We start from the raw sequence: 22,006 nt of genomic DNA on the forward strand, positions 1-22,006 counted from the left end.
AATTAAAAAAATGTTGAAAAATAATTATTATCAACGAAGATTTTGTATGCAGCTTATAATGATTACGGTCCCTTGGAAATGCTCTAAATGATTTGACTTTCATGCATATAAATAATAATAATAATAATAAATAAATATTATTCATATCCGTCAAAGCAATAACTCAGTTTTACATTTACGAGATGAGAAGCATTGTCCAATTTGTGTACGACTCAGTTTTATTAGAGTCGTGGCAGTGAGAGTCGTGGTTCACGTGCCATGACACTATGCTATCCGGTAATATCGATGTAATGTTATGACTTATGTATGTACACAATTGATACAATATATTCCTGTAATCCGTCTATCCTCTTTCTACTAAATGAAAAATATTATAGCTTTTATGTTAGCATTTCCGACTGGACGAGGAAGAAATATAGAGCGAGAGCGTCGAGCGGAATCAGCCACGGGAAATTGATTTCCTTATTCTGGAAATAATAATGGACCGATCTAATACAAACTCTGCTACCTTCTGGATATTACCGTTGTCCACCATTCTGCGATTTTGGTTTTCTGCCACACGATTTCGATATTGTCGGTTATGGTAGGGGTGAGAAAAAAATTAAAAAAAACGAGAAGGACTGTGAGTCGCTCTGGGGACGCGACTCACATCCCGTACCAGTCAGTATATACATTTTGAGCATGTTAAGATTTTAGAATTAAAAAAAAAATTTTACATTTTACATTCTTGACATCACTGAATCACATCTAACTGTGTACTGTTCCAATGACTCCCGGGGTTCCCACGAACGCGGCAGTGGCAAGGAAAATGAGTTGCGTTGTCTGGAACGGGAGGGGGAAGCAACTGAAAATTACCATTCTGGCTATAATTATGATCCGATCTGTTCAGTCGGCAATCTGGTAGTATGGGCTTCTACGATCTGCGATATCGACTAAAACTGTGCCCCACAGATTTCGTCCTTTGTGTGGGCGGAAGGGGGCGGGGCGAAATTGAACACTTGTAGCGTGTGATATCACTGAGTCTGGAAACCAATTTGGTTTCTCAGCCTTATAGTCTCTGAGATCCAGGCCTCATCAGACGGACGGACGGACAGACGGACAGACGGACGCAGCGGACATGGCTATATAGCTCGGCTATTGTGCTTCAGAATATACTATGGGGTCGAAACGCCCTCGCGTTGCACCCCCCTAATATACCCTCCTGAGTATGGGTATAAAAACCCATATTCTATTCAGATGAATCCCTGTACTAATTGATGACACAATGTTCGAGTTGGATCCAATCGGTTGAAAGCCACATTAATCAACTTTTTGTTGGATTGAATAAAAAAAAATTATATCTAAAAAAAATTTGAAATTGTAGCTGGTACTGTGGATTTACAAGAGCCTACAAATCACTTATTTCTTATTCAGTCGGTCAATAAATGGGTAGCAAGTAACCTTAACGATATCGAAAAAAACCTTCCACATTTTGCGTGTTTGGACTTCTTCCTCAAGCATGCATCAATTACAATCAGATTAGTTGCATGAGAGCTGAAACCCTTAAATGGAAGTATGTAGACCGCGGAATGAATACATCGTTGTGTTTTGAATGTGTTAAAGTCGAAAGGACAGACATGTATTGTATTAAGAATTTAAAAAAGATTACTTCGTATAAGTTAAAATAAATAAAAGAACAATCGTAGAAAGGACGTCGAAAGCTTGTATTTATGTACGTACATATGTATTCGAATATACTCGTATTTTTTTAATAATAAATATTAGCTCTTTTTGTTTTTAATGGCTTCAGCAACAAAAACGAGTTGCTCATTCTTTCTCATTTAAAATAATTATATTTTTGTATAAATATGAAGATATGTATGTATGTGAAAATGTATTTGTTGCGTAGTGTAATAATGAGAAGAATTCCACGGTCTACTTGCATTTACTTTTCTGACAAGCGTCAATAGTATCTAACTAATGGATCATCCGCCTTGGAACCCGACTAATTTTATGACTTAAGACTAAGACTAATGCTTATGACTTATTTTATTTCCCGACAATCAAAAGGGCAGTTTTAGAGGTTATACTTTTTGGCTACAACATATTGTACAGCTGTGGCCTGCATTTTGTTTTCTTTAAGGACATTGGTCTATTGTTGCTATTGTTGATAAAAGATAATGAAAGCGACCCAACACATAATAAATATTTTTTATTTAACACCAGTCGGAATGCCACGTGGTTTGTTCTGGCTGTTACATACAAATTTACACTTAAGCAATTTAATATGCTACTGCACTCTATAGGTGCCGGACGAATCTGTGTCAAGTACCGCTACCAGTAGCACTAGTGAACTTCGTTACTTTAAACAAAGATTAAAATAAGGACGAATTCGACTGTTATTGATGACTGTAGCCCAAATAGAACAAATGAATATTCCCAAAATGATTGACATACAATCTCTAATAGTAGCGTAATTAAATTTTATTGACTCGTGGAGTTTTATTAAAAGAATACAAATTAAAAAAGATCACTAAAGACAGATGCTTACAGTCAGTCAGGATTTCGCTTATGTAGCGGGATTTTGCTTATTATAGCGAAACAAATCATATATAAAACGAGAAGGAACGTGTGAGTCGCTTCTAAAGACGCGACTCTACTTATACCCGTACTCAGTCAGTATTTACATTTTTGAACATATAATTTTTTAAAATTTTAGAATTAAAAAAAAAATTTTACATATTACATTTTTTTTTCTACATCTGTTATCTACATCTAAAATGTATATTATACATCTAATATGTAGATTGTAAATGTACCATTTAGATTCTACATCTCCTCCGCTAGGGGTTGCTCGCTTACTGAACGCGGCAGAGTGTGCGAGCGAGATGGAAAATGAGATGTGTTGTCGTTGGCAGGAGGGGGCAGGAGAAGAAACTGAAAATTAATCTTGCCAATCTGGCTATAATTATGATCCGATCTGATTCAGATTCGGCAATCTGGTAGATATGGGCATTCTCTACGATACTGCGTACTCATCGAGACAGACAGACAGACAGTCAGACAGACAGACGGACAGATAGACATGGCTATATCGACTCGGCTATTGATGCTGATCAAGAATATATATACTTTATGGGGTCGGAAACGTTTCCTTCTCTGCGTTACACACATCCACTTTTACCACAAATCTAATATACCCCTTAACTCTTTTTTGAGTACGGGTATAATTATACTAATAATAGAGCACACGGTTATATTTTAAGCTAAGCCACAAACTCTGTTTCTTTTTCGCTAAAATATCAGCAGCAAATCAAATCGAGCATGATTTCTGATGCATGTAGGGGTTTATTAAATGTCCTGTTCAATCCCGATGTAAGCTGATAACAGCCTCTAGGTTTTATAATATATGTAAGGATTTTGTAAAAAAAAAATTGATTGTATTATATTAAATGACCAAATATTTAGAAAATACACTCATTCAGTATGTGTGTATAATCTGTTTGTTGTTCCTAAGATTCCAGGCGTAGGTATTATTGGAATCTCTGCTCCTTTTTTTCGTGAATATACAGTGTTTCGTAAAAACATAGGGGAATTTGCAAGTTAAAAAATGCATGAAATGTGCCGTAAAAACATAAAAACAAATATTTCTGCCGCAGACATATAAACATTTTCTTTTTCTGAAGAAGTTCAAACAAAAGCTGTGCATGAAAAAGTATTAACGAGAGGGACTTTGGGTGGCTTTTGTACGTACTCAGTCAGTTATACATTTTTGAGCTATGATTTTAGAATTTTAGAAAAAAAAAAAAACTATATCAAATTTTTTTTGTACAATGTACATGTTCCATTCATTCCCCCTAGGGGGCCGCCACTGCCTGCGGATGACGCGCGCCGGGGGCAACACCTAAAATAACCACGGCAAAAACCACTAAGCAACGGTAGATATGGGCATTTCTACAGCTGTGTTCATGGAAAAAGTAGTTTTAAAAAACAAAAAGATGGAATGCAAATGCAACGGAATAACTTGCTTACATTCCAGTCTATTCAAAAAGGTATAATCTGTTTAATTTGAAAGATTAAAAATGTCTCAAAAAGAGTTTTGAATGTGGTGAGATGCGCCACTACTATTTCCATGAACGCAGCTGTAGTTGAACTAGGAACGCTCGATATGCAAGTGTTTTGGCTTTCGACTTTTTGGCTTTCTTGGAGCCGCGACTTCTTTTGAGTTTTTTGTCTTGACTATTTCTGTGACGCAACTACTTGAATGTGATAGACGGTTACCCATGCTTTCTCCAACACTATGTATCTGCCATAAGAACCGTCGGTGTAAAATCCAGTATTTGTGAGATCTTTTTTTAGATCAGCATTGATGGAATCGATTGGTCGTAGGCCACCGAAGCTTGCCTTCGGTTTAATGTTTATACAAAGCTAAAAGTTGAATGAAGATTAGAAAATATTTCTTGATACTTTCTATTACTCATACAATTCGCAGTGAGGCTGTTCGTTAAATATAATTATGTATACTTACATATATGTACGTACATACTCGTATTGTTTTGTATATATTTCTACCGCGTTCGACTTCGATCATGCCGTTTTGGATGCGACACAATATTGACAGCGGCTGGCCTGCCGATATGCCCAGAGGTTCGGATTTTTGTAATTTAATTCTCGCCCAGAACCAGAAAGACACGAAGATGTCCAAAAGACTGCAAAGAACACATGCGATGTGCCCACATGCATACAGATCACGGTTGGCAGGCCGGATGGTCGACATGGATGCCTGGAAGCAGTGTCAGTCTCCTAATCATCGTAATAATTCGCCTCAACTTCAGTCGTTGGCAGCGACAACGAGAAGCCAAGCGGAAATTACCAACACGCGATATTTAATTTTTCCAAAAGGCGAACCAATAATTCGCCTTCATGCCGTTTCTTTGGCAGTTGCTATTGGTGTTTTTGTACCCTTGAAGAGTATATTATGATTTTTAGCAGATGTTTGCAACGAGATTGATATTTCGAAAACCAACACGTTCTCCTGGTCAGCTTTGATCAGTCATCTACATATGTTTAATCATCAAATATCAGCAGCAAAGAAAGGCTAGCGTCGGAAATGAAAAAATACAATAATCTCGAAGATAGGTCGATTCATATGTATGTTCATACGATTTTTTGTATGACTTAGCTTATTTCTTGTTTTTAGAGTATCATCAGTGGTAAAAATATTTTTCTGCAGACGTCGCGACATTTTACCGAACTATTTTCCCCCCTATGCTATGGCTCTTGGAAGTCCGACTTTCACCAACTTACGGAGTTATGTGAAAACATTAAAAAATTTACTTTTCATACATATGTATATACATAAGTATGTATAGATAGACATAACAAATTCTTCCCAAAAAGGAGTAGTGTTCCAGTCACAGCTAAAAGATATTCATAGTCACCTGAATTCGATTAGTTTTAGCCAGAGACACTGAGAAAAAACGAGAAAACTTTACCTTGAAAAATTACACATTTATTGAGAGAAACATTCAAAACTTCCGTTAAGGTTTACATACGCTAATCATGTTTAAATATGATTCCTTTTTTTATTTATTTTGTTTACATATGTGTATATGGTTGATATATTTATTAAGAATAATTGAGATTACAGCAGTTAAAAAACAAATGTTGTTTAATTTAATTGCTTACCGAACATTCAAAATTATTAGGCTATTTAACACAATAAGTTACATTTTATGAATTATTTATTATAGATGAAATTAATTTATTACTTATACAAGTTTTCACACAGTCGATATTTCTACATAATACTATCCGGTATGCAGTTTTATTAAAACCAGTTTTTCTTATACATATAAGTAGTTTGATTTCTTGATAAGTACCTATAAATAATAAATATGGTTTAAATAAACTCCTGTAAAATATAAATATTTGTATGTCCAGGAATAGATATTTTTAGAAGTATAAATATATAGCATAAAGCTATTAATAATTAACTAAGAAATATTATAATATGTACAAACAAATATTTCTATAGAGATTACAAGTTTTTACTGCTCCCCGTCGCTTTGTAATCTGCCTGTCGCGATGCTTTTGTCGGGAGTTTGAGATCTACTGTTGTTACGACTGGAGGCACACGAGCGCACAGAAAGATCTTCTGGCTCGCTGTCGAAGTAACTTTCATTCGAGGCGTCACTATGTGCCAGCGGGCTAAGTCTTTTTACAAGAGCATTGTTAAAAGGATATGTTTCGTCAGGTTCAGTGGCTAGAAGCTGTGGTGTTGTATGCTTCGGGACAGTTCCCCCAGAGGGTTGCATTGAAGCGGCGGCCGCAGCAAAAGCCAAAAAATTAAGACTGGCATTAAATAGTTTGCACCAATCCAGCAAGGCAGCCCCTTGGCAATCATTATCCGTCGTTGGAGTTGGAGCAGGAGCTAAATCCGAATGAGTGGAAAATGTTGGCGGTATCGCGGAAACCATAGTTTCGGGATAAATTGACTTCACTGGCTCCATTATTAGAGGATATTGCGTCGTGGTCAAGTTTGAATAGGATGGGTCAACCGCGTTGTTGTTCTTATCATTATTGAGTTGTGTTTCTTGACTGAAATGCGCACGTTTTGCTGGATCTTTTGCCCAATTTTTAACGCTCAGTAAGGGGCAGCTGGTTTTTGTTGTATTTTCTTCTCTTGGTGCATCGGCAATGTTTGTGATCTGGGAGCTTTGAATATCTGTGGCCACTGATTCGCCCGTCTGGTACGATAGTTTTGAATTTAGCTGCGCTAAAAGGGTTAGCTGATGTATCATATTGTTTGTTGAATAATCCACACCTGACAGGGCATTCGCTGCACTCAGCGAGTGGGCGTCTCCCAATTCTCGAATTGCGTTTGGATGCAGTCCATTTTTTTTCACAAATTCCACGAAACTTAATTTTTCTAATAATGATTCGTTTTGGGTTGGAAATTCAGTTGCCGAAAACAGAAAGTTAGTTAAACCAAGATCGTCGTAGTTGGGGAGTGTAGCGTGTTTTGGTGGCAGCAACTGCAACTCGAATTTGGCACGTTTTTCGGGAGGTGTGTCAATCCCCAAGTGATCTGGACCTAATTGACGACACATAAATCTTAATTTTTGTTCGTTCTTACACCAGCCACGCAAGGTTGATTCTGGAACTCCCAGATCCCTGGATACACTTGCTTTTGTTTCACCATTATGGATGCGTTGAATGGCTCGAACCTTGTCATTTGGTGTGAGATTTCGCAGCGGTCGCTTTCCCCGCGTACTCATTCTGATATTCATGTGTTGGTACGCTGAGATATCCATTTCAAAACCACAAACTTCCAACAAGAAAACTTAGGGACTTCTAGTGTGATATCGTATCGAGTCAACACGACTTAAACGCGGGTGTTTATTTTTGATCCGAGCTCTGCTGCCGCCGTTGTTTACTCCTCAAACTAACAGAAGGATATGATTTTGATACCACGAACCCTGCTGCATCGGAGCTTCTCATAGTATATCCGAAGCAGCTGAGAAGCAGCCGAAGCCAAGATAACTGCGGCGAAGAGAACTTTAAACATAAGCGTAAACATAGCGAGAAGGCAAACAGACACACAAATACATCTACAACCAATAGAGAATCACGCTTCTCTCTCTGAGATGCTGTGAGAGGACCTAGCGAAAATAATACAAACAACACTGCCACACCACTTCAACAACTTGTTACTCACAAAAAGCCGCTTTGCGCAAACTCTATGCAAGAGCGAACAACAATAGAAAGGACACGAAGCTCTCCTTAACAGAAGATTCGTTTCTCTCTGCGGTCTCTTTTAACGAACAGAGAACGAACGCGAGCTTACATTTTTTTGTTCTCTATTTCAACCAACCATCTTGATACGCAGGTGGATGCACATTTCAAAATTATTTTTTGTAGGCTTTTTCGCTTGTTCATACCACTACGAGTATGCACATGCATTTGTATGTATGTATGTGCCACAAACAATATTTCATTATGCAAGTACACATATTTATTTATGTATAGCCATTCTTTCCTTGTACTATATTATTGTACAATATATGTAGTTGTATACTTGTACTATATAGTCGGCAAAATTTGTATTTAAATAAATTTTAGGTGTCCATCTTACATGTTTCTGTTCTTTTGCTTATAAACAAAATGGTACATCATTTCGAATACTGGTTAAATGTACATAGGAGTAAAATATGTCCTGCTCGATAAGAAATCACTTCAAACCGGCTACAAACAAATTGACAGCTCCTTTGAGGGATTTGGTATATAATTTAATAGCTACATATAAAAAAGTATGTATCTTTGATTGACTAGTCATTGTATGTATATATGTATATGATACATGTAGTAGTTCCGATCTTGGTGAACCGACAAAAGCCAAAAAGCAAAGCTTTTGGGAGAGCATTCTCCAACGAAGAGCATAGTTAGCGGGCCAATTCATCGATATTGCGAAAGACCATGAGTTTTATGCTTAAAGTTGGTTTAAGTGAATGTAACAACAAGAAGAAAGCATTTCCGACCCCATAAAGGCGTCCCCATCCGCTGCTGACTCCTGCTACTCCACTGAATTTAATTATAATCTTGAGGCACCTACATTGTTTGGGCTACTAAACCTTCGACTGGTTCATGCTCTCATTGTCGGCTAAAAGTTATATTTCTCAGATTGACTTTAGATATATATTTTCAGAGAGTAAATATGATGGGAAATAACGAGAAAAGTTTATTTATTCAACAGCTCCATAATCAGCAGATAAAATTCCCTAAAGATTTGTGTGCTTTTTTTAAGATTTTTACAGATGAGAATAGCTTAGTTTGAATATGAATCACAAATACTGATACGCTAATAAATGCAAATATTAGGAAGTCGATTCGGATGTTGAAATTAAATTAATTATAACAATCATACACTGCTTAATGAAAGTTCAAAAAATTTCTATACTCTTCACGATAAAGTTTTTATGGCTATAATATATATAATTAAAGCACTGCAATTAAATGACTGACAGATAGACTTCATAAATATATTTATTTTAACTTATGACATTCTAAGTTGGAACGTTTGAGTCCAGATACCTGGGACGGACTCAGTTCCCGCGTATATAGACCTGTTTTTCGAAGAAGAAATGTAAATTCTTATTAGAGAACTTATTCACAAGCGTGATAACAAGAGCATAATGTTTGGGTTTCGTTTTTGAAAAAGAGTTATGGGGAATGGAGTCTTATGAAGTCAAACTGCCTATACCTGCCTGTATGTACATACGTCATAAAATATGCAGCCAAAATCCTAAAATTTGCCGCCCCCCAGTCCACGTCGTTGGTGGTGCACAACTGGCCTGCCCCCCGGACACCCTAGTGGGGCTAGTGGTTTGTGGGTGGCGCCTCCGCTGGTTGTGCTAGGCCTGCAACCTGGCCGGGAACTGATGGATTTTTTACGACATTTTGACTTTAAAAACTCAGGAAAAGTCGAAAAAAAATTATATCCTGTGTCCTCTATTTTTGTGTGTATAGGTGCATTAATTTGGCGTCGTTTAAGATATCGCTTATTAAAATCTATGGAGAGACTTTGGAGCTGAAATTCGTTAACCAAACCTAAAATATGGAAAAAATTAACAAAAAATACCTTTTGGAAGGTTGCGAGCCCAACTGCCCATTGGAAACAAAGGAACGCGATCAGGTACCAAATGTACAACCCTTGTTCGTTTGATTTATTCCCAATTGGCAGTTTGGCAGTTTTTTCGAATTTTCCTGAGTTTTTAAAGTCAAAATTTCGTAAAGAATACCGCACAAAAATCATAATTTTTGCATTTCAATGCTTTATATTTCCCAGACGGTAAGCTGAAATCACAAAGTTTGGCATCAACTTTTAGCTGTTTCAATTATCTTTTCAAAATAGCAAAGTTCTTTACAGCCAGACGTAAGATACTAGATTTATGTGAAAAAAACAAGCGCTACCTCTGAAAAAAGCTTTAAAAAAAATACCAGACTTCAAAAATTCTTCAAAAAAAAGTTCTGCAATAGAAAAAAAAACATAATTCTTTAAAAAAATTTAAAGCCCCATATCTATCAGAAAAATTCGGTTTGGATCCTTGAGGAAAAAACAAGTTCGATTTTGTCGAGTAGTGTAACCAGGCATATAAGATATGTAAATATATAGATATAATGAGAAGGAAAGTGTGAGTCGCTTCTGTGGACGCGTACTCAGTCAGTATATATATATGTGAGCTTTTGATACATATATGTGGAATTTTAAAATATTTTACATATCAAATATTTTTCTTTATCTGTCATCTACATCTACAACGTATATTCTACTCTACAAAGTAGGTCTTCATCTTCAACCGCAGAGGTTGTTGGCTGCTCTAGCTTTTATAGTCTCACCACAAATACAATATACCCCTTAACTCTTTTTGAGTACGGGTATAAAGACCTTTTTAATAAAGATCTATTAAATGATATAGAAGACTTGGGGGTTGGCGAGCGTTGGAATGAGCGAAGCGAGTAAGCATGGGGCTTGCCCCCCTAGTTTAACTTATAATAACTTTTCACCTAATTAAAAATACTTTCTCTCTTTTCACCATCGAATTACTATTTAACCCTAATATTACTTTCACTCCGCCATGGCATGCCACGCTGAAGAAAAGATAAAAATATAGAGCACGGCAAATTTTGGATATCGAAAACTTGTGTCAAAGGAGCCTGCAAACAAAATCCGGTTGATTTAACCATTATAGTCTTTTACTGCTTATACCAGATTGCTAACTCTAGCCGTTGAGTCTTCTCCGCTTATACCTACTCATTTTATACACGAAACGGAGTTTTTATACCCGTATTCAAAAAGAGTTAAGGGGTATATTAGATTTGTGGTAAAAGTGGATGTGTGTAACGCAGAGACGGAAACGTTTCCGACCCCATAAAGTTTATATATTCTTGATCAGCATCATTAGCCGAGTCGATATAGCCATGTCTGTCTGTCTGTCTGTCCGTCCCCCTTCCGCCACCACAAAGTACGAAAATCTGTGGCATGCACAATTTTAAAGATACGATAAAACTAAAACGCAGTATCGTAAAGAATGCCCATATAACTCTTCTTTAAACAGTCTTTCAAATGGCCTCCGAATTTGAATCATTCATAGTCTCATTTCATTCAGGTTCTTACAAGATCTTTTAATCTGCCATTTAAAGCTGCCCGATTTTAGTGACTTACATTGTCAGAGAGCCAACAATTAATAAAGGATTCGTGTAAGACAATATTCCAAACTTAGTTGTAGTCCAATGTGGCAAAAGGGGTTCATTACTTCTTTTTTTTATTTAGGATGTTTATTAACAGTTATCTGCTAATTATGGACTAGGATGAAAATAACTAAGAATAAGTTAAGATAAAAGAGGAAAAATTAAAATTAAAATTACAAATTCGCTAAATCTAGATGATAATAAATATTATGTAATAAGATGTTAAGGGATATTTCAGGGGATATAATATGGTAAAGTGAATTACGGATCGTCAAACTCCTTTACCAGCGTTTGATAATTATAATGACCACATAAAACACGGAACGGTTCATGCTGGGCGTAGTTAAACCTACATAAGGGTTATCGGATAGGCCAGAAAGTACGGGTTGGTCTGGAAGGAACTGCGAATCTATCTTTCCTAAAAGTGTTTGGAAGTCAACAATCCCGACAATAAGCTTATGTATAATCATCACCCCATTGCAAATTCTGCGATGGTGTAATGAGGGAAGGTCGAGAAGTTTAAGCCTAGATCAGTATGGTGGTAAGTGTCTGCCAGTGTCCCAGTTCAGATTCCTAAGGGCAAAAAAAGGGAAAATTTTTTTTGAACGGATTCAATTTGAATTTGTTGCTCTTTGTATTGAGGGCTCCACACAAGAACAATACTGCAATATCGGACGAACTAAAGAGACGTATAAAGTTTTAGTGACATACGGATCGTCAAACTCCTTTACCAGCGCTTGATAAACGCTAAAACTCCCATTGCTTTGTTTGCCGTTAAATCAATATGGCTGTTAAAACATAGGTTGTGATCGAAGAGCACTCCTAGGTCTTTTGATTTTAAAATTCGATCCAGAACATGATGTCCTATGAATAGGGAGCCAAATGAGGAGGTCGGCGATGAAAGGTCATAATTTTGCACTTAGAATGGTTCAAAAAAAGTAAGTTACTCGAACACCATCAGCATTCATTAATGTAGTTGAGTGCAGAATAACTTGAGGTAGGTCATTTACAAACAGATTGAACAGCAGCGGACCTTAATGACTTCTGTGCGGAACACCTTACATTAACGACATTTGACAAAACATTAGTAAACAAAACACGCAGTGTACCGTTCGACAGATACTACGATAAGGAAAACACAATAAGGATAGCTTATGGATCAGCAAAATATGATTAACAGAATCGAAAGCCTTGCTGAAATCTGTGAAAATAACATCCGCTTGAAAGCAGCTTTGTTAGCCTATGTAGATTAGAGACCGATGTCTAAAAAAACCATGTTGCGACGGGAATATTGATCTACGACATGCGTGTTGCAATTGACGAGTAACAAGGCGCTCTAGCAGCTTTGGAATAGCAGATAGTTTTGCAATACCGCGGTAGTTTTCGACGTTAGATCTAGACCCTTTTTTGTGAAGGGGAATAAGGTAGGATTCGTTCCAAATCACGGGGAGGCGAGAGGGCTCCAGAAATTAATCAAAAAGGAAGGTCAACGGTTGAGATAGGGCTTGACCAAAATATTTTAGAATGCAGCTCGGAACTTTATCTGGACCCGCAGAGAAAGAGATGTCAATCGATGGCAAACCTTCAAAAACTACGATTTCTTCGAAGAAAGGATTAAAATGATTAAAACGATATTAGTACTCGAAATCTCGACAGCTATAGATAACGTTGGATGATGGTTTAATTAAAAACAACGGGATCAGGAGGAATATATGAGCAGGTCAAAAAGATAAATGACGCTCCGAAACGGATTTTGACTGCCATAAATTCAATACCGTGGATGTTGTTAAATGGAAACGAAAAGTCAGTATTTACTGCAATAAGAACGCCACCGGCAAAAGATGGACGATCTGTTCTATAGGTAGTGAATTTGTGGACAAAAATGTCATGACCGGAGACGGAAGAGATAAGCCAGGTTTCAGTTATAGCGATAGCTTCAAAATCAAAAGAGGCACTATCCTTGTGTATTTCGGTCAATTTACCTTGAAGACTGCATACGGTCTGATATTGGATGGAGAAATGGTTACTTAGTTTTTTGAGATCTTAGGAACAGTGACTCTAGGGTAGAATTTCTTGGAAGAAATGTATGCATAATAGTATGCTCAGGCCATGCGGACGGTTCCAGGGCTTTGGAAAGAATTCAATCGGGGAGAAGAATTGTGAACGAAGAAATGCTACGCTTATGTGTAAAATTAAATTAAGCTATAATGAAGTCATCAGGAAGTGCTTTGAGATAAGAGCAAAGATGTAGAAAGATATAAATTCATTAAGACGGCCAAAATCACCCCCTCCAGCACATTTTATATGAGCGAAAAAAATATCGCAAAGCCAGTAGCTGAGGTAGGATTCGCCGGTAATGGTGGTTCGTTCGCTAAAGATGCAAATGCATTTGTTTAGGCAGCGCAGTGTTTCTACCGGGGAACTCGCGGCGTTGCGCCCATGTTTTGGGAGTATGCCTTATGCTTCTCTTTCGTAGTTGCTTTGGGCGCTACAGCGATCGGCAAACGTCAACGATATGCTCGTAACGATCTTATACGGCGCTCTTGTACGCTATTGTCGCGTCGCAAAGTGCAGTTGGGAATAGTATATAAGTACTACATAAGGTCAAGAACCACATCGACGGTAATTAACAGCAAGCCGATGATACAGTCTGTGAGCGACAGTCTAGGAATGCAGAACGCACCCTCAGTGCCGAATCTTGTAATTTAATGTTAACCTATAATAAATCATTAAGCAATTATTTAAATCCGCGTGTAAAAACTTTCTCTGGGACCACCGAATCCGCCACCCTAAGGAACGTCCACTGCCGCCACAGGTGTAATACCGCTTTGTGTGCCGCATCATTATATAAGAACATTGGGGCTCCGTCAAGGCGCAGCCGTAACCAACAGCATTTCAATGCCTCCTTACCTTTTGGAACCAATCTAAGCGTCTAAGCAGAAAATTTCATAGTGAAAGGGCATAAACTATGCAGAGTATCAGTAACTTGCACATTGTCTACGAGCCAGCCCAAGATAATCTATTGGTTAGTGATTAGGACTTCCAAAATACGCTCGTGCTCACACTACTTTAAGAGCGTAAAAATCTAGAATTTTAATACAGCTAACAATTTGACTGGCGATGATGAAATCATACATTGCATTTTTTCTTAAAAAAAACCGAACGTTTAATAAATTCTCGTCTGTTTATACGCACATATAAATGTTTGTGCGTACAGCGTCGTTTGCTTTTACATCTCACAGTTTACAGCTTAAGGTTCGGCAAAGCACACTGGGGAAAACGCTTTTACACCCTTTTTAAAGGGGGGAACTTTCTATTTCACAATTTCTTTTAAATGTAAAAAAAAACCAGATGGTACGTGTGAGTCGCTTCTGGGGACGCGACCCTACTTATACCCGTACTCAGTCATTATATACATTTTTGAGCTTATGATTGTAGAATTTTAAAAAATTTTACATTTTACATTATTTGCTACATCTGTTACATCATCTACATCTGTAGAGGGCGCTCGCGTACATAGCGAGACAGAGTGTGCGAGCGAGAAAGATAATGAGTAGCGGGTCTCCAGCTGAACGAGGCGGGGAAAGCAACTGAAAATTTCTTAATTCTGGCTATAATTATAATCCGATCTAATTCAGATTCGGCAATCCGGAAGATATAGACATTCTCTACGATACTGCGTTTTTAGTCCTGTCCTTTGTGTGGGCGGAAGGGGGTGGGGCGAAATTTTTAAATACGCTTGTAGCAGTGTGATATCACATGAGTCTGGAAAAAAAAATTGGTTGATTTAGCTCTTATAGTCTCTGAGATCTAGGCGCTCAACGAGACGAACGGAAAGACGGACATGGCTATATCGACTCGGCTATTGAAGCTGATCAAGCTGGTCATGCCAGCCAAATGTGCACAATGTGCAGTTTTGCACAATTTAGCATAAATATTTCAAAAAAGAAACCAACACGATTACGACTTTCAGACCGATTAAAAATTTAAAAATCCGTTCCGAGCCCCCAACATCTTGAAATTCGGTTAAAGTGCAGTCAGGATGAGTGAATACAAATTTCAGTGCATTTCCTTTTGATTTCAAGACTGATTTATCAATTCTGTCTTTAAAATAAATACAGCCTATATTGGGAACGTATGCATGTATGTACAATGTACAGCTGTGAACATAGAAATAGTCTGAAGTAGTGCCGCACTTCATCAATTTCAAAACTATTTTTGCGACACTTCCAGTCTTTTAAATCAAGCAAGTGATACCTTTTTAGAAAGCCTCGAATGTTATCATTAGAACGCTGAAGAAATCATATTTCGTTTGCATTTCATCTGTTTGTTTTACATGACTTTACACAAATACCCATACAAACTGCTGCACATAGAAATAGTAGTGCTGGGTGTAAATATTTCATAAAAATTAAAAAAAGAGAACAAATTAATTTAATTCAATGTTCTCAGCTGTACATACATACATATGTACAATTGGAATTTATGTACACGTTCTTCTTTTAATACGAAAATATTTAAATTTCTTCAATATGTAACTACTTCTGTCGAAAAACGTATCGCACGCTACAGGAATATAAGCTTGCGGTATTTTTTCCAATTCACGACAAAACTTCGCGATGGTCACCTACGGTCACCTCGGCAAAACGCGGTTTTTTTTTTTATTTAAAAAGACTTTTGATATTTTCAATATTGCAAATTCTATATACATACATATGTGATGTACTCAACCGAGTTTCCAAACTAATTTTTGTCTCTTGAAATATATAAAATCACTGTCGTACAGTGCACAATGGACCAGACTCCTGTTTTTTTTTTTGCATAAAGTCGTAAATTTTTGTAATATTTGTTTTTAATTTAACTTAATATTTTGAAAGGGCATACATTGGATACATCGAATCAATAAATTAAACATTTAATTGGCAATGGTGCATTTTTGCAGCGCTAACAAAGTCAGATGTTTTTTCAGCTATTGGTTTGTTAAAATTGTGCTTCTGTTGTAGAAACACCACGTAGGTACCCAAATTTTTATTGAAAAAATGGAAAAAAAAGGTCAAGGTATGCCAAATATAATTGTTATTAAACGATTTCAAATCACGCATTAAATTTTTTAGTTGTGGATTGTCTTTGTTGTGTATTATTTTAGAAAAAATCTAACCAAAGTGTTTGTGTATTGTGGTCTAAAAACTGAACTCTGCCAATTTTAATTAAAAAGTAATTATGCAAATGTATACTATAAGGGGCTGTCCATATATTACGTAATCACGTTTTCGATGATTTTTGACCCCCCCCCCCCCTGATAATCAAAAGTAATCATTCAAGGAACCCCCCACCCCCATGATTACGTAATCACAAGAAAAAAAAAATATATAAATAAATTTGTTGCTTTAATCTGTGGATTCAAACGGAGATGCAATCCAATCTTTAATATTATTTATTATTGGAATGATATTGGAAATGATAACGTAATCATTGTCCAAGACCCCCCCACCCCCATGTAATCAAACATAATCATTTCCTTGACCCCCCCCCCCTCCCCCTAGGTGATTACGTAATATATGGACAGCCCCTAAACTGTTATTATAAACTTTCTATTAACGATTTTTGTCCAATTTGGCCCATTCTCTTCATATTTGGCATTTTAAGCCAAGTTTGGGGTAAGCCATTTTGTCCTACTGGATGTATGGATCAATGGAAATGGAAATGAAAAAAGAGTATTTGACTGGATTACACTACTCCACAAAATTGAACTTTTTAGACAGATCTGACAGATTTGGGGCTTCAAATTTTTTTTAGAATAATGTTTTTTTCTATGTCTGAACTTTTTTAAGTATTAAAAAAAATGGTATTTTTTGCTTATGCTTTTCTCAGAGGTAGCGCTTTCTTTTCACATAACTAAGGAATCTTACCTCTGGTTGCAATGAATTTTGACATTCTTAAGAGCTGATAAATGCAGCTATAATGTTTTATTCATTTATTGGCCAACAGATTTAAAATATCCTTAACTGGCTAAACTAGCTTAATTCTACCTTAAATAATAAAAAAACAACAACAAAATATAAAAAATCTATCATGAAAAAGAAAAAAGTCAGAAAGTATCCATCTGACGGCTCTCTTCCCCTGGCAAAAGTCAAACCGCATCCCTGCTGGCAGCGCATAGTGTTGGCGGAGAGGAGATGGGCTCATTATTGCCATAGTTGGTCCGATGCCGATCGAAATTTGCACGGCCCCGGTGGGGTTCCAAACAATGGAAGCGTACTCGAGCCGCGAGCGTACAAGGAACGAGTACAGGCAGAGCCTCGTATATGGGTCACTGAACTGCATTGCGCTTAACAAAGCCGAACAGAATAAATTTGGCTGAATAAAATTCAAATGCTCGACAAAGAGAAATTTTGAGTCGAACAAGACGCCTAGGTCAAGTATCTCCGTCTGTTTTAGAAGCGGATTGCCATCTATTGAATATGAGGCCATCACACTAAAGACACACTTGCTAAAAGAAACAGAATAGCATTTGCTAATGTTGACAGGGAGCGAGTTAAGTCTGCACCAACGAGCAACTCCATCCAGATCGCGCTGCAGCAGGATACTGTCGCCTAAGGTTTTGACAGCCCGGAAAATTTTCAAATCATCAGCAAAGAGCAGATACTCAGAGTTTTGGTTTATGCTGGGACATATGTCATTGATAAATATTAAGAACAGCAGAGGACCAAGTGCACTTCCCTGTGGAAGGCCGGAAGGAGCCACATATGGGTCCGAATGCTTTCCATTTATCAACACCACATACTCCCGTCTCTCAATATATGAACTGAACCAACCGAGCAGGCGGGAATGAATCCCTAGTTGATATTACGTGGCTATAAGGGCACTGTGAGAAACTTTGTCAAAGGCCTTGGCAAAGTCAGTATGCACAGCGTCAACTTGAGTGTGCAACTCAAAGGCACGATTGTAAAAATTACTGAAAGCGACAAGATTAGTGGTCGTGGATCTACCCGCCATAAACCCGTGTTGATTTGAGGAGGAAAGTTATTTTTTGGCTAGGATTCGCTCAAAAAGCTTCGACACATTACTAAGTTTGGCAATTGGTCTATAATTGGAGATCAAATTCTTAGCACCTTTTTTAAAAATGGCAGCCGTCAACATATCACAGAAACGACCCGTGGCAAGAGACATTGTGAAGAGTATTTTGAGAGGATCACAAAAAGCAATATCACAATTGCGAAGAACGAAGGGAGAAATGCCATCACTGTCGGGCTTATTAGAATTGTCGAAATCGGCAACAGCCTCCAAGATGTCAACGTCAGATATAGCTACTGCACCAATATTGACGACCGAAGGAATAGAAATTAGAGTACCTAAGTCATTCCAAACTGCATAAGGTTCAAAATTTGATCTGAAAAAGAAGCAAACAAGTTAGCTATGCCACAATCAGTATTTGCAGTCAAATCACCTAAGCTCATAGCAGAAGGAAGCGAGCTCGTCGATCTTTTGGAACTTACGAAGCGCCAGAACGACCTGGGATTGGTTTTAAGTCCCCTCTCAACGTCAGAAATGTACTGGTTATATAAAAATTTACTCAGAAAGGTGAATTCGCGCTTATGCTGCACATACCTCGCCCAATCAACAGGCGTCCTACCAAAACGTTTATAGAACTTGTTACGTAGATTTTTATATCTCCCTAGACCCTTAGTATACCACGGTAGCCTATAAGAGCCATGCACTCTTTTAGAAGCCCTACTTTCAATAATTTGTCGAACTGTATTTACGAAACTGCAATAAGAAGCGTCAGCCACAGGATGCGAGAGAACAGAAGCCCAGTTTATGTTCGACAAATCATCCCGATTAACATCAACTTTTATCAGTAAAGAAATAATCAGAAAATCGTTCCGCCCAGGGCGAATACCGATGGAATTTAGACGAAACTACCAAGGGCATATGATGCATGTCGCATTCTGCAATAGGCAATTCGCAACATGTAACACAGCAATCGATATCAGAACTAACAAAAACTAAGTCTAGAATCTTTTTTAACCTATTGAATACATTATTTGCTTGGGGTAAGCCCATACTAAAGCAGTAATCTATAAAAAGAATTTATTGCGGCAAGTGAACATTGCTGGGCATCATAGCCGACGATTGAGGATCGGCGGTCCATACTAGCGAACCCAGATTAAATTCGCCAACAACGCAGAGCTGCTGACGGTCTCGAAGATTGTCATAAACGTTAATAATATAAGGTGGGATGTACGACGCGCAGACGTATAGTGTCTCCGACTGACCGGCCACCGACACCCCAATCTGATCCAAGAGAGAGTCGTCTTCCAGCAGACGAACCGGATCACAGCGCAGGGTGCGTCTAACAGCCACAACGACCCCACCTCTTCTGCAGCGCTTCGTTTTGGACCAGTCTCTGTCCTTACGAAACACTTGGAAAAGGTTCGGATCGAAATACTCGTTGTCGAAGAAATTCGAGTTGAGCCAAGTTTCAACCAAAATGATGATATCGAAATCGCACGTAGAGGTTGCCAGATAGACAGCCAGGGCCTTGGTGCGCATACCAGCTATATTTTGGAAATTTATGCGTATTTAGCTCCGTCCATCGGCAGGTTCACAGAAAGTGGCAATCCCGTCCGGCCAGCGGCCACGGAAGGAGGCTCCAGAGCATTCCCGGGCAGTTCACAATGGGCAATAGGGGCCTGACCCACATGTGAATCCTGCCGAATCGTCGCCGTGCGGAACAGCGGACTATTACCCTCATCCAGAAGATTATGCGGGAACGCTGCAGGGAGATCCAATCTTGTCAATAGTGCTGACAATGTCACCGAAGAGAGTGCACCACTAAAGAGCGAGCGCCGGGCTGCCGACTCTCCCCAAGCGTCGAGGGAAGCGCCGACGCAAGCATAGCACACGAAGCAGTGTAATAGCGTTTGTTGTTGTGATGGTGACGCTAAACACTCACGCAGTCGAAAGAGAGCGCCAGCAAGAGCATCGCCATTAGATCCAGCAGCAGCCGACCGAATGTCGCACAAAGCGCAGCGCGCTAAAACCATATGTTGTTGTTGCATCGAAGAGGAATTCCATAAATTCTCCAACGGGCGGTTGTTCATAGCAAAGAGGCGAATAAGTGCAGGTAGAATAATGTGTGGAGAAGCGGCGATCATGAACCCAGAGGCGCCGCTCACTAGGGGTTTTTTGAAGTGGACGGAACTGGACCTTCCTGAGTGGGCGTGGACGTCCGCAACGGTAACATTCCTCGAAGATCAACTCCAGTCAGCTTCCGGCCTGTGCCGATGTACAAAGCGGGAAACCCTTACCGATGCAGGCCAGAACTTGTCATTAAAGACAGCAGAGAATAGGGCTTCAGGGACTCCAAGTTTGAAGTTAACAAACTTCAACGCAGATAGATCGGCATCTCGATTGACCAGCTTCGTACAAGAAATTTTCGATTCCGGCACCTCAAGTTTTTCGGCAACAAATTTTGCCACCGCCTCTGGTTCCGTCGCGGTTGAAAATTTACCGATATGCATGTATGTATTTGCTACTCTGCATGACGTTTAACTGCTCACAGCTCGGAGCAACACCAACAAAACGCTTAGTGTTTTTGTTTATATTTTTCCTCTCCTTCTTCCTGACTGTGACAAAGCCATCCAACTCAGAAGGGAGAGCAGCAGCTGATTCTGGTTCAATGCCCGCAGTGGCGGCCACTAATCGCGGAGATATCAAATCAGTCACCGGCAAGGGCTTATTGGCCTCCTTCCTAGAAGGCTTCACCCGCTTAGGATTGACGGAAAGTGATTGAAAGTCCGACTTGAGATCTCGATAAAGGTTTTCAAGCTTCTGAACCTTATCACTAATCTCGTCAATTTTGAAATGCGAGTCATTTGCAACCACACAGTAATCACACTGCCATAACAAGTTAGGCAGATTTATTAAAAGTTTAACAACATCTGAATGCAGATCAATGCACGTCAAATGAAACGCACGGCGGCATATAGAGGAACACCGAACAGCATCAAAGCAACGAAGCTGAGCGGCAGTGACGTCCGAATTACATTCCGAGCAATGATGAAGCGACATAGCGAAAACACGTCCGAACGTAGTGAGAGCTGAATGATCAATGGGAATCTAATTGCTTTGTAGCTTTAGCTTACGGTCTGGGAAATATTAAGCTTTCAAATGAAAAAATTATGATTTTTGTGGTAACGTGTGGCCCAATGTTCTGGGCCGTTTCATAACATTTACTCAAAATTGGTACATATATCATATATCAACCAAGAACATAACGTTGATAAGAAAATTTTACCACTTTTTACAAGTTTTTTTATCGTGCTGATAGAATGGATATATCTGGAGATATAGCGAATCAAAATTAAATTTGTTTTAACATTTCTAAAGTTTCTGCAAAAATTTTCGTAGGGTAAGTTCTTATTTTCAAACATAAACTTTTTGGCGGCATCTTTTCTTAACAAAATAAGCTAATATTGATAAAATTGTTCAAAGAATGACAACAGTACGATTTTTTTTAGTAAATGTACCCCATTTTATATATCACAATTTTAAAGTCAAAATTTTGAATTTTGAAAAAATTCCTCACAAAAATTATAATTTTTGCATTTGAAAGCATAATATTTCCCACACCGTAAGCTGAAGCTACAAAGTGTTGAGGTCCACAACCAGATGTAAGATACCTAAGTTGTGTGCAAAAAAGAGCTACTCTGAAAGAAGCATATACAAAAAATACCATTCTTTTTAAATTATTTAATTGTGTCGGATAGTGTTA

General features: G+C 38.3%; 1 protein-coding gene across 1 annotated transcript; it reads right to left on the reverse strand.

The window, feature by feature from the left end:
* Positions 1 to 5,625: 5,625 nt before the first annotated feature.
* Positions 5,626 to 7,421, reverse strand: LOC111072086 (protein distal antenna-related). Its single transcript, XM_022363723.2, has one exon. It carries the CDS (start codon positions 7,293 to 7,295, stop codon positions 6,030 to 6,032), a length of 1,266 nt encoding a protein of 421 aa, XP_022219415.2. The 5' UTR covers positions 7,296 to 7,421; the 3' UTR covers positions 5,626 to 6,029.
* Between the last annotated feature and the right edge of the window lie 14,585 nt (positions 7,422 to 22,006).

Source organism: Drosophila obscura, unplaced genomic scaffold, assembly GCF_018151105.1.
Source record: "Drosophila obscura isolate BZ-5 IFL unplaced genomic scaffold, ASM1815110v1 contig_192, whole genome shotgun sequence".
Lineage (NCBI taxonomy): Eukaryota > Metazoa > Arthropoda > Insecta > Diptera > Drosophilidae > Drosophila > Drosophila obscura.